Below are 14611 nucleotides of genomic sequence, written 5' to 3'. Positions count from 1 at the left end.
TATTGGGGAAAATCCATTGTGAGAGTTACTCTTGGGGCACCTGGGTGGCGCAGTCGGTTAAGCGTCCGACTTCAGCCAGGTCACGATCTCGCGGTCTGCGAGTTTGAGCCCCGCGTCAGGCTCTGGGCTGATGGCTCAGAGCCTGGAGCCTGCTTCCGATTCTGTGTCTCCCTCTCTCTCTGCCCCACCCCCGTTCATGCTCTGTCTCTCTCTGTCCCAAAATAAATAAATAAACGTTGAAAAAAAAAAAAAAGCAGTCTGCTCTTTAAAAAAAAGAAAAAAAAAAAAAAAGAGAGTTACTCTTTTGGCACTCTAGAAACTCCTGGCGGCTTCTACCTTTCCTTTATGCTTCACAGCCCAACAAATGGCTGATTTTAACAGCTAGTTGTCCTATTCTTCTTTGAAGGTGTTTCCCCCCCCCCCCCCCGGCTATTTAAGATTTTTTCCCTTTTTCTTCTAAGTTCAGAAATTTTGATTCTGATGGACATATGCCGAATTTTCTTCGTATTCATCTTGCTTAGGGCAGGAGGAGCTCCATAAATCCATCTTAATTCATTGTCTTTCATCGGTTCTGGAAATCTTCTACCAGTATTTCTTCAAATATTGATTCTGTCCCCTAAATAATGCTTTACTTGGTTTCCTCCTGGGAATTCCATCACATATATGTATTTCACTCTGGCCCAATGTGTTTTAGGTACTTTTCTGTATTTCTCATATTTTTTGTCTCCATTCTTCAGTTAAAATTATTCTGGTAACTGCACCCCTAGGTTTATTGCAACATTATTTACATAGCCAAACTATGGAAGCAGTCTGAATGCCCATCCACTGATGAATGGATAAAGATATGGGGTGTGCATATGTGTGTGTGTATGTATGTATGTATGTATGTGTATAAACACATGTGCATGCGCGTGTACACGCACACACATTCACAAAGTATTATATAGCCATAGAAAAAGAATGAAATCTTGCCATTTACAACAACATGGATGGATCTAGAGAATATAATGCTAAATGAAACAAGTCAGTCAGAGAAAGACAAATACCACATGACCTCATTCATATGTGGAATTGAAGAAACAAAACAAATGAACAAAGGGAAAAAGAGAAACCAGGAAACAGATTCTTAACTATACATTTTTTTTAATGTTTATTTATTTTTGAGAGAGAGAGACAGAGTACAAGTGGGAAAGGGGAAGAAAGAGAGATGGAGACACAGAATCTGAAGCAGGCTCCAGGCTCTGAGCTGTTAGCACAGTCCGATGTGGGGCTCGAACTCATGAACCGTGAAACCATGACCTGAGCCGAAGTCAGACGCTTAATCGACTGAGCCACCCAGGCGCCCCCAAGCTCTTAACTATAGAGAACAAACTGATAGTCAACAGAGGAGAGGTGGGAGGGAGTAGAGGGGGAACTAGGGGATGAAGATTAAAGAGAACACTTACAATAAATGTTGTCACTAAGAGAAGAGAAGAGAAGAGAAGAGAAGAGAAGAGAAGAGAAGAGAAGAGAAGAGAAGAGAGAAAAAGGAAAAGAAAAAGAGAAATGATTTTTTCTCTTCTGCTCTAATATGCTCTTAAACACATCTATTTAAATTTTAACTTTTGCCTTTGTTTTTCCATTCCAGATTTTCAATGACTGTTTTACAGATTCAGTGATCCCTGAACTCTGTTTTTGATTTCTGCAGCCCTCATGAAATCAAGGCTAATTTGTTACCTAACTTTTATCTGAAACTTTATGCTGAACTTAGGCCCCAAACCACGCATAAAACAACGAATGTCTAAGGAAAAAACACTACATGATATTGTTAATTTTGATGAATACATTTTCTCAGTTATCTTCTATGAATCAAGTTTTTGGTGTTATGTTTCAGAACTCTTTACCAGGTCCTAGATCCCAAAAAGTTTTTCCTCTATCACTGTCAAAATTTGTATAGTTTTATATTTCAATCAATGATCAATTTTAATAAGTTTCTGTACAATGTGTAATATTTAGGTCAACATCATTATTTTTTCTATGGATATTTAATTGTCCCAGCACCTTTGTTTGGAAAGCCTATCCTTCCTACATCAAACTGTTGTTACACCTTTGTCAAAATCACGTGGATATATGTGGGGATGGGTGCTATTTCTAGTTCCTCTATCCTGTTCCACTGATCTATGAGTCTGTCCTCCCAATAATATAATGCAGTTTTGATTAATGTAGTCACATAATAAGTCTTGAAATCAAATACAATGATTTCTCCCATTTCATTCTTCTTTTTCAAAATTGTTTTAGATATTTTAGGTCTTTTGCCTTTCCATATAAATTTCAAAATAATCTTGTCTACAATTACAAAAAAATCTTACAGGGATTTCAATATCGTGTTAACCATTATTAATTAGGGCAAAATTGACATCATTAAAATCTTGAGTTTTTCAATCCATGAACATAGTATGTCTCTCTGTTTAGTTAGGTCTTCTTTAATTTCCTTCAGCAGTGTTTTATAGTTTTTAGCACACTAGTCCTATACATGTTTTGTTAGATATATACCCAAGCATTTCATTTTTTATTATGGGATTAGAAGTGATATTGTATTTTAATTTTAGCTTCCACATGTTCATTAAAATAAATCAAACTGAGAACTACACCAAAGCAAAAAGGCTTTGCCCAACAAAGGAAACCATCAACAAAAGGAAAAGGCAACCTACTGAATGTATTTGCAAATGATATATCTGATCAGGGATTAATATCTGAAATACACAAAGAACATATTCAACTCAACACCAAAGAAAAAATGACCCCAAACAAGTAACTGGGGCACGACTATGGGCAGAGAACCTGAACAGACATTTTTCCAAAGAAGACATACAGATGCCAAGAGACACATGAAAAGATGCTTAACATCACTAATTATCAGGGAAATGCAAATCAAAACCACAATGAAATATTACCTTATTACGTGTCAGAATGGCTACAGTGAAAAACATGAGAAATAGTAAGTGTTGGTGAGGATGTGGAGAAAAAGGAACTCTTGTGCACTGTTGGAGGGAATGTAAATTGGGGCAGCCCCTGTGGGAAGCAGTATGGAGGTTCCTCAAAAAATGAAAAACAGAAATAACATATGATTCAGTAATGCCACTACTGGGTATTTACCCAAAGAAAATGAAAACACTAATTCAAAAAGATAAATTAACCCCTATGATTATTATAGCATTATTTCCAACAGCTAAGACCCAGAAGCAAACTAAGTGCTCATCAATAGAAGAATGGATAAAGAAGATGTGGGGTGTGTGTGTGTATACATATATACATATATATATATGTATACACATACACACACACACACACACACACACACACACACACACACAATGGGATATTACTCAGCCATAAAAAGGAATGAGATCTTGTCATTTGTGACAACACAGATGGACCCAGAGAGTATCATGCTAAGTGAAGTAAGTCAGAGAAATACAAATCATATGATTTTGTTTATATGTGAAATCTAAAACAAAGCAGAAACAGACCTATAAATACAGAGAAATGGTGGTTGCCAGAGTGGGTGAGTGGGTGAGTGGGTGGGTGGGTGGGTGGAAAGGACAACGCAGATGAAGGGGAGTGGGAGGTACAGGCTTCCAGCTGTGAAATGAATAAGTCATGGGGATGAAAGATACAGCATAAGGAATGCAGTTAATGGTGCTGTAACAGCGCTGTATGATGACTGATGGTAGGCAGCTACACTTGTGGTGAGCAGAGCATAAGGCACAGACTGGCTGAATCACTAGTACATACATTATAGTGCACCGAAGCTAATGTCACATTGTGTGTCAACTACCCTTCAACTAATACAAACGACAAAGATACCAAATTGATTGTTGTGAGTTGATGCTGAATCCCACAACCCTGCTGAACACACCTTCTAGTTCTAGAAGTTTTTGTAGCTTCCTCGGGGCTTTGCACGTAGACCATCAAGCCACCTGAAATAGGGAAAGTTTTATTTTTTTTTCCCTTTCTCTAACATCTTTTATTTCCTTTTCTTGCCTTACTGTGCTGCCTAGCACTTCCAGTATCATGTCGAATAGCGATGGTGACACTGTATATCCTTGCCGTGTTAACACTAAGTCTTTCATCATTGAGGAGGATATAAGCTATAGGTTTTTGGTAGATGTTTTTCATTAAATTGAGCAAGTTCCCCTCTATTCTCATTTTATCACAAACGACCACTGTGTTGTTCCTCAAATCCCACAGTCCTTAGCCGGTCTGCCTCCTCTCTATCCTGAAGATTCATTTTATGTTTACTTTTCATACAATGTACAAGGCATTTAGCTGTACTTAGCAGGAAGAATAGGGGAAAAAAATAGATATACCCCGTATTTCCAGATGTGAAACTCCAAACTTACTTTTTAAAAATATTTTGTCCAGTGTTCCTGGTTCTTCTCATTGGGTGGTCTGGTCTGCAACAAACTACCGTGTCATTACCGGACATGAAGATCTTGTTCTTTTTTAAAAATCCTCATGATTCACCCTGACAGCATTTACTTTGGTTTGTTCTTTATAAACATGACAACTTTTTTAAACCACTTCTTAAAGATTCATCACTCTACTGTCCCCTAAAAAAAGAATGTCAAAGAGACTGGAAAAATTCAGTGTTGTGAGCAAAATATGATGTTAGAAAATGTATCCTCATTGGAAATTACTAACAAAAATAAAACTGCTTTTAAAAAATGAAATGGATACTGGGTAAGAAAGTTATTTTAAAAATCTGACTGCGATGCTGTCAAAATTATTTATATATGTGCACAGCCATTCTGATCTATTTTTATCTTTGGCATAACATGTTCTATACACACACGCAATAATCTTCTCTAATGTTGTGCAAAACTTCTCACAAAAATAAAAAGCTTCATATTGGGTATTAAATTGATCTGACACGAAGATGAATTTCAGTTATACAGAAAAAGGCTCTTCATTACAGCATTGTTTGTAACGGGAAAAGAGTGGAATCAATCCAAGTGCCCAACATTAGGGCACCCGATAAAATAAACGATGGTACAGAAACAAAATAGAATACTATGCAGCCATAGAAACAATGGGAAAGCTTTCTGTATACTGACATAGAAAGGTCTCCAAAACACATTACTCGGTGAAAAAGAGAAAATGTCCAGAGCGTGTTGTATATTCTAAGGAAGAAGTAAGACTCTAGATGCATATTTGATGATGTCTGTACAGAGACACAGGAATATGTAAGAAACTAATAAAACTGGTAACTATGAGATCCCTCAAAATAAACAGAATTACTTGGATTTCTGCACCATTTGAAGATATTAGCTAGTTTATTCCCATGGGAAAGGAACTAGTTTAAATTTTTAATTTAATGCTGAATTTAAGACACAATCCACAATTCAAAGTTGAGCCTGAAACAGCTGCACTCTCTGGACTGTGAACCAAAGGGTCCTCACTGCATGTCGCTGCCACGCGGAACTCCACCACTGCAAACCGCGGTTGTTCCACAGCCACGTGTCTTCCAAATGCCACTGCTGTCAGTTGTGTTAATCACAGAACCCTACCACTGGAAAGGTTCCCAACAAGTCACCCATCCCTGCCTTAGCCAGGCAAAAGAGCACGGAGGAGCCAGTGCAGAGTAATCATCACTTGTGAACAGACAAGATAAAGCTACCAATAATGCCACACTGCCTTCTTCCACTGACCTGACAACTGTCGTGTATATTTCCTTCCTGATGATGTACGTACAGACCCACGAATTGTCTAGAACCAATGTGTGGCCATCTGAACTTTAGTTTGTGCATTAGCTGTTATCATAATCTCGGATAAAATTTCAGGAATGGCAACTGTTCTGCCACAGCCTCATTCATACAAAATGGGTCTTGGGAAAAATGTTTTCTTTATGGTTCGTTCTTTAGATCTTGCTGCCTGAATCAAAGAAGAAAGCAGCTGGTCAAACTCATTTATCCTCAATAAAATAGTGCAATATGGCAATGAACAGGCGAAGTCAGCAGCAAATTTCATCCGTGTCCTTAATCAAGGAATCAGTGCTATTTGTGATCAAATAAACATTGCTTCTTAACATTTGTTCTTCAGATAAATATTGCAAACCTAATTAGAGATGATCACCTTTCCCCTTCAATGTCAATAACTTGAAGGGAAGACTTTAAGGAATAGAAAACCCCAAAAATATTTTCATTTTTTTGCACTTTTAATAATTACCTAGAAAAACAGTGGAGATACTCATTTAGGAAAACCACTACCACATACATGAAACTTGACGTCTCCTAATGAAAACAGGACTACCAATTTTCTCTACTGCAAACTGGCTATAGTACTTTAACATGTTCTACTTAATACTGGGCACTGAAGCCAGCAGCAATAATGCTGAGAGCCACCTTTCCAGTTTCCTCTCCCACTCAAGGGGAGAGAAAAGGAGGATGGGGTATTTAGTGCATTGGGTAAGAAGGCAGGCTGTGGAGTCTGAATGCCTGGATTTAAAACCCGCCTCCACCAGATCCTAACTGTGACTGGTGTGGTCTTTCAGCATCTTTGTGCCTCAGCGTCCTTGTCTGTAAAATAAAAACAATAAAAGCACTGACATCAAAGGATTCTGAGGATTAATTAAAGTAATTCATGTAAACTGCTTCACATGGTACCTAGCTTGGTCACTGCCCAATAAAAAGTATCTATTTTTATTACTCTCTTACATGTGCCTTACGCTCCTGTTCCGCAAGACTGCTTGCTGCCATAACCACACTGTGCTTTCATCCCTCTGTGTTTTGTGCTTTTTGTTCTGAATCTAGACCACCCCATTGCTTGTTCTCTGGCCTGATGAAACCCTCTTCCCTTCCACGGCCCATCTTGGAAATGGGCCTAACCAATCACGACTTGGCCCTGTTGGCTTGCACCTCCAGGGCTCTTTGTTTGCCGTTCTTTTATTACACTCATTATATTAAACCTGACTTTCATTACAGTAATTGATGACCTTGTCTCCTTCATGGGGAAGGATTGTGTCTTACTAGCCCATTTACTCTCCATAGTCTTTAACAATCGGCCAAGAGTGATTACTCAATGAGCATTTATTAGATTTGAAACAGTTGTGCTTACTTATGACAGTAAGCATAACATATTATACTACCTATGACAGCAGCTCTCTCATGGGATGCTTGCAAATGTTCAATGAGATGGCGCATGTAAAGGGCTACTAGCAAGTTTTATTATTTATCGTTATCAACCACAGCTAAGAGTACCATGTGCCCGGCATGGTGGCTTTTCATTCCCCTTGCACAGAGTAGGTGAAATGAAGGTGCTTTTTAAATGACTGATGAAGAAAAATGGCGCTGATCCGGCAAATTGATAAGTAACTATCGGCTATATTATTAAAAAGCCGGCTTGGATAATGAAATTCCTGATATTTTACAGCATAGTTTTGAGGATCAAAATAATTCAAGACCTGAAAAAATATAACTTGCAAATCTTAGAAACGAAAGGTAGCATTATGCAAATGTGTGTACCCAGCGTTCAGGACTACTGAGGGTTTTGAAAACAGCACTGAGAACTTCCGACATTCTCCATCTTCTCAACCATAAACCAGGCCAATAATTAGAACCTCCGTGCAGGGCGCTAGGACGAGTAAATCAGGCAGTGTGGTGAAGTGCTTATGGAAGTGTGATAAGTAAACACACATGCTGATCTAATTTGTTATTATCATAAGCGATGCTCTCAATTATCTAGTAAGTGAAGATCTAGAACCATGACCGATAAACTAAGTCCAGAGTTGATCCAGATGTTCTTAAGTCACACACTGTTCCCAACTCTTGACAGTGTGAAATCACTGGTAGGTCACTGCCCTGTACAGGATGATGGACGAGGACATCAATGAATAGTGAAAGGCCCAGAAAAGTATCAGGGAGGAGAATGTAAAAGCTTGGATAAGCCCCATACATAACTGGGATGAGCATACATTCATTTCTAAAACTTCAGGAATTAAAATGCCTCTTCAGTTCCTGCAAACATATCAGTCTAGTCAAATGAAGAACACATTTTTATATTTTTGTGAAGTGCTTTCTTTTACATATTACAGACATAATTTTAATTCGTCCTTCTATTCATTTCGGCTTTTAAAAGTGGTAAAATGAGAAAATAAAGCAACAGAGATCCGAAAGGCAAAATGCCACAATGAAGCAAGCAAACAATGTTTTCTTTTTCCAAGCATAATTATGTAAGCTGTTTAAAGGAAAAAAGCTACTAAAGCAATCATTTAAATAAAACTTAAAGGGAGATCTAGAAGTTCTTTCAAGTGAGTCTAATTTCTTGGTATCACTCTACAAATCTTTTTAAATGTAAGGATGTACAAAGCACGAAATTTTTAAAAATGATGACAAGGATGGAAACAAAATGTTTTGCAATGATTCAAATGTGTAATCTACTGCACTTACATGCATTTTTTTAAAAGAAATCTGTATATGTACAAGGCACCAAAATAATCATTTTCTCGAAATGATTCCAAGGCATTAATGAGATTTCCTACCAAAAAAAGAACTCCCCAGACTAAACGCCTAAGTATGCATATCATGTGCTTTTTACCAGCACAATCCTGGCTTTGAATGCTATGGAGACATAAATGAAAAGACAGAGGCCAAGGGGGGTGCCCCTTAGTTCAGATTTAGAATTGCATATATGGAAGATCAGGCTTTAAAGTTTTAGGTTCTACTGCCTAGTAAAATTTCCAAAATAAAACTGGGGAGACGCCCATCGGTTGCCAAATTTTAATTTCGCAGAGGAAAGGCATTACAGAAAACAACTAACATATATCATCATCAATAATTTATGAAGGAAAGGATCATTTTAATACCCGCTAAGCATAAGAAGCCTAATTTTAGAATGGACAGTTTTATGAATTAAATCAATTTAAGTTGAACTCACTGTACAGTGGTCTTATTTTTTCTGTGTTGATGGGATTAGGAATAGTTCATCACTAAGAGAGGGCATAACATGGGCTAGCGGCCCCACAAAATAACTTGTTCTAATGTAGGATTTAGAATGTTCAATTTGTGATTACATTATCAGTGTCTAAACGTGACTCTCCTTGGGGCACCTGGATGGCTCAGTCGGTTAAGCATCTAACTTCGGCTCAGGTCACGATCTCACAGTTCGTGAGTCCAAGCCCAGCATCGGGCTCTGTGCTGACAGCTCGGAGCCTGCAGCCTGCTTTGGATTCTGTGTTTCCCCCTGTCTCTGCCCCTCCCCTGCTCATGCTTTCTCTCTCTCAAGAATAAATAAACATTAAAAAAAAATTTTTTTAATGTATTCTCCTTGAAAAACATGGTCACTGAAAAGACCGAATCCATACAGTGGAGCCTAATCTTCATTTTTCTCTATTCCTCCTTTGTTAGACTGAATCTTCAGAACACTTACTGGAAAACAGCCCCCAAATAGTTAAGCTCACTAGTGCACCAGCAGTCTTCTGACACATTCAAGGTGCTCCCTTGTTTCCATGTTATAAACGTGGACATGCACAGCCTGCTGGAGGTCCATGCGTGGCACAGACATCAGCTGGCCTTTCTCACAAGCGAAACAAATGAAGAGAGAGAGTCATGATGAGAAAACCTGTGTCCAACCATTGGTTCTCAATATATCCCTAGTGGCTGAATTAAAAGAACACACCTTGAGACAGACTTTTTAAAATTCCCATTCATTTTAATAACGTTGGAATTTTTGGTTAATTAAGGAGACACTATCAAAATTAGTTCATAAAATGGCATTCAATAAAGGGACCGATTTTGTTTGGAGGGTGTTTTTTTTAATGCAATAATAAAGCTATGATCACTCATATTACTAGGATGTAATATGGCTAAAACGGTTCAAGGACGTTCAAAGAGTCAGAGTATATAAATAAAACATCTAACAAAACTAGCCCAGATGTTCAAATTATTCCAAGCAGAATGTGGGCCCGCTCCCTGGTTAGTGGATTTGTGAGATCATAGTTTTTCATTCTCTACCCTTGGGCTGCCTCTGTATGGACTGTCCTATCGCGCAGCTGCATCTTGACCAAATGGCCACACAGGAAGTACAGGAAGCATAGAAGTAAGAAAATCCTGAGCATTTTCATTTTGTTACTAATTGGGACACAAATTTTTAAAATTCTGTATTTAGAAATCTTGGCTAGAAAACATCTTTGGTGGTATAAATAGGCTTTAAAAACTGAAGCTTTTAAGAACAGCTGTACTGTGGACAGTGGCTAACAGTACAGGCTCTGAACTTATTAACTGTGTGAACTTAGGGCCTACTATTCCATCTCCTTATGCCTCAGATTCCTCATCTCTAAAATGGAGACAAGGTCTCCATTAATGGTGCCAGTCTCATAGGGTTGGGAGATGAAATGGGGTAACATATTGAAGGCACTGAAAACAGAGCCTGGTGAATATATTACTCTTATTGCTACTACTTATTCTTAGAATCCCTGAAAAATTCACTGCATTTATGGAAGATTTTATACTAAAAGAGTTGAACACAGTTTAAGAACCCTATTTATCGATTCTGACACAGAAAATTTCATCAGATGAGGAATGTTCAGAGTTCAGAGAGTTAGGAAAACAGAAAATGCATAATTGCAAAGAGACCGACCATGCTCTGCAATAAATGCCATCCGTTTAACGGGTCAAAAAAGAAACCTTAAGTTCCGTATTCTGGACACCTAGGGGGAAAACTGAGCGACAAGAACGTCTTCCCCCAGAAGCCAAACTTACCCCTTGTTCATCCAGTTTCATGAGTTGCTCTGTGACTTTGGGAGTGTTGAAGGCCAACCTCAGGCACTGGACATTGAGCTCAGGAATCACGTGCTCCAGCACTTCCTTCAGGGGCAGCCCTCTGGCTGTCGAGTGCTTCGCCGTTGAGGGAATGGCATCCTCCAGGACTGAACCTCTCAGGGTCATGAGCTGAAAAACAGACATGTGCTCCAGTGAGGTCTCTCTCGGTGTGGGAGAGGAGTAAATACATCACATGCTCTGAAGGCCTGGACTCAGATGCCCCCCCCCCCCCCACCAGGAGCCGGGAATGACTTCTCAAAGGCTTAGATACTTTGTATATGAAAAACAAGGCCAACACTTTGTTTTCTTTTTTCTTTTTTTTAAAGTTTTTTTTTTTTTAATGTTTATTTATTTTTGAGAGAGAGAGAAAGAGACAGCATGAGTGTGGGAGGAGCAGAGAGGGAGACACAGAATCCCAAGCAGGCTCCAGGCTCTGAGCTGTCAGCACAGAGCCCAACATAGGCTCGAACCCACAAACTGTGAGATCATGACCTGAGCTGAAGTCTGACACTGAACCAACTGAGCCACGCAGGTGCCCCTATTTTTTTCTTTTATAGAAAGAGAAAGAATGTGCATGAGCAGGGGAGAGGGGCGGAGGAAGAGAAGGGGAGAAGGGGAGAAGGGGAGAGAGGGAGGGGGGAGACAGAGAGAGAAAGAGAGAAAGAGAGAGAGAGAGAGACAGAGAGAGACAGAGAGAGAGACAGAGAGAATATCTTAAGCAGGCTCCATGCTCAGCATGGAGTCCCATGCCAGACTAGACCTCATGACCCTGGGATCATGACCTGAGCCGAAATCAAGAGTTAGGCGTTCAACCGACTGAGCCACCCAGGTGCCCCAAGGCCAACACTTTCAAGAAGACCCAGACAAGCCCAAGGGAACTCAGAGTCAAGCCTTCCAAGGATATCTACTTTAAAGCCAAATAAAGTATTTCCTTCAGGAACTCAGTAAGATCTAGACCTTTATATGGCTTATAAAATGTCACTAACCAGGAAATTAAGAAGATATCCCAGAGAAACATCTGAAGAATGCTCAGGATTTACATGTTATACCTTTCTGATTTACAAAAGATAAGGGTCAAGTTTTAAATTTCATAACATATCATGGACAAGCATAAACTACTTATATCCCCAAATGCTACAAAAAGACAACGACTGTGGTTAGTACAGCAGCAGTCTACAGCACTGCAAATTACTTTAGATTTCCCCTTATTTCTAGAAACACTTTCCATTATTTTGAAATAAACAGAAGCAAAGAAATTTCCCCGTGTAACGACGATTTGTTGGAGTAAACAAGAAGCCCAAAGCGGTCGCAATTCCCAAAAGGTGTCGCGTGGCCAAGTTGTTAATGTAACGTAAACACTGTATGTGACCTAAGAAAAAAGCCCCACTGCACTGAACCCCTTTCCATGAAGCCTATAGGTTACACGGGAGTGACAGGAGCTAACAGAGGAGGGCGTGTCGACAGGCAGGTGTGGCACGTGCGAGGGAAGAGACACACAACCGCGAATTCGGAAGGCTGTATTTACTGGGAAAGGGTAACAAGTTTGGGGCCCAAGAGAGTCCAAAGGCAGAAAACGGAGCATCATGGCTCAGAGCACAAGAAAAGGCCCTCGCGGAAGAGGTGGCACTGAAAAGGCACCATGAAACCCGGGGAGGATTCTGGAAAATGTCAGAGAGCAAAGGCACGGGGCGTGGGCGTGAAGGAGCCACGGCTACGGCGCAGACAGAGCTGACGACAGCGCAAGGGCAGGGTGGGGAGAGCCCAGAGCGGGCGTGTGCACCCATCAGGCTCCCAGGGGCAACCTCAGACCCTGTCTGAGTGCGGAGGGTGATGCGTCCCTCAAGAGGAACCGCAAGAGGAAGAAGCCAGAGGAAGAAGCCGCAGGCGGACAATACGGTGAGCAGGAAGCTGCAAGCGTCCGGGAATCAGGCAAAGAGGGCATGATACGCGTCTAGCAGCAAAATGGAGGCCAAAGGAAAAACCACCGGGGAAGCAAAACCTCTAACATCTGCCAGATGATGCAGAAGAGGGAGGAGGGCAGGAAAAGCAAACTTGACCAACATCTTGCTCTCAATCCAAGAACAAGGTCCTATTCACGTGATCAGTATCTTTTCTTTCATTTATAAATAATTTGGTTTCAAGTAACACTTGGGTAAAAACACATCACTTTCCTATGACTTAATACCTAATCTGACAGAAATGGTTTCTCGGATTTGTTTGCTTGATTGTGTTTTGAGTTACGGGAAACCGCCGAAAGACCCAGGTACCGTGCTCCTCTCTGTCCCTGAGGTGCTCCTCTCTGTCCCTGAGGTAACGTGCCTGGAGCCCGGAAGCTACAGAGGCTCCAAGTATTTTCAGCTGAGAAACCAAGCCCGGGAATGCTAATCCTGTAGCACAGGGAAGACTGCAGCTCACCTCCAGGAAGCCAAAGCAGAGGAGAAAAAGCATGACTCGTTTTTTATAACTGGATCACTAGCATTACTGATATTTCTGTTAATGATTTCCAGAAACAAGGCGAGAGGCCTTAGGAGTCCCTGTGTACCTTGCTTAAAAACACTCGCGTGTCACAAGGTTTTCTCCAGAAACTGCCAGCTTTACAAACACGCTGATGTTTTTCTGTTTGTGTTGGGCGCTGATGATTTCTATTGAAATGAAAGAGGAAGGAGCAACATGCCTGTCAGGTGGGGACGGACCTCGAGAGAGGGTTCTATCAGAGGACTTCTGTTAGTTTCTTTGTATGAAAAGCCTCATTAAGACCATTAAGCCACATTTAAGGATTACTTTCACCGGAAAGGAAAAAGTTCCACGAAAGCTAGGGGCACTCCATTAAATACACATGAGAGGGGCGCCTGGGTGGCGCAGTCGGTTGGGCGTCCGACTTCAGCCAGGTCACGATCTCGCAGTCCGGGAGTTCGAGCCCCGCATCAGGCTCTGGGCTGATGGCTCAGAGCCTGGAGCCTGTTTCTGTATCTGTGTCTCCCTCTCTCTCTGCCCCTCCCCCGTTCATGCTGTGTCTCTCTCTGTCCCAAAAATAAATAAATGTTGAAAAAAAAATTTTTTTTAAATAAATACACATGAGAGAGAGGAAGGAAAGAGAATGAAGGAAGGAGACAGAGGGGAAGGGAGAGCACGGCTGTACAATTCTAGGCATCAGCCATGTCATCGTGAACAACTCAGACAACAGTCCCCATCCCCACGGGGCTTAAATTCTAGTGGGGGAGACCGAAAACAAACAAAATAACAAGTACAGTGGGTGAGGTAGTATTAAATGTTCGTGAAAAAAGAAAGCCTCACATCAGATGTGAAATGGGATATGTGGGAGCAGAAATTTTAGATCCAGTGGCCAGGGAAGGCCCCTGTGGTTTAGGAGTCAAGGTCAGAAGGAAATGAGAAAGCTCCAGTCAGGAGGATGCCAGGGGAAGAACACAGCAGGACAGAGGACTAGGGAGCGGCCGAGCCCGAGCCCCGAGGCAGAGGTGTCACGGTGGCCCAGAGGGGAAGGAAGCCAGCGTGGCTGGAAAGACCAAGGGAACGGATGCTCTCCTAAATTAGCAAGGGACACTGACTGGTTTTTTCTCACGAGATGGGAAGCCACTAAAGGATTCTGAACTGAGGAATGACAGATCCGGTTTGCACTTCGGAAGGATCCCTCCTGGGCTGAAAGGATGCAGGGATTAAGGGCAGAGGCAGGAAGAAAGGTTCTCAGTGAAAAATGGTGGTGGCCTGGCCCAGGCCGAGGTGATGGGATGGAAGAAGGGGTTGACATCTGGGCATATCTTGAAAACAAAGTCAACCAGTTTTGCTGACGGCCAGGG

The 14611-nt window shown here is 41.0% G+C and overlaps 1 protein-coding gene across 18 annotated transcripts in view; it reads right to left on the bottom strand.

The window, feature by feature from the left end:
• Nucleotides 1-14611, bottom strand: part of SIPA1L1 (signal induced proliferation associated 1 like 1) — a 370694-nt gene that overhangs the window by 94181 nt on the left and 261902 nt on the right. For all 18 annotated transcript variants that reach the window (XM_045060144.1, XM_045060148.1, XM_045060146.1 and 15 more), the window contains one exon: nucleotides 10737-10925. In XM_045060144.1, the coding sequence (XP_044916079.1) occupies nucleotides 10737-10925 (189 nt within the window). The remainder of the gene's footprint in view (nucleotides 1-10736; nucleotides 10926-14611) is intronic.

The sequence above is a fragment of the Felis catus genome, chromosome B3, assembly GCF_018350175.1.
Source record: "Felis catus isolate Fca126 chromosome B3, F.catus_Fca126_mat1.0, whole genome shotgun sequence".
In the NCBI taxonomy this organism is placed as follows: domain Eukaryota; kingdom Metazoa; phylum Chordata; class Mammalia; order Carnivora; family Felidae; genus Felis; species Felis catus.
The sequence above is the reverse complement of the archived record's forward strand: the minus strand, read 5'-3'. Positions and strand labels throughout refer to the sequence as shown.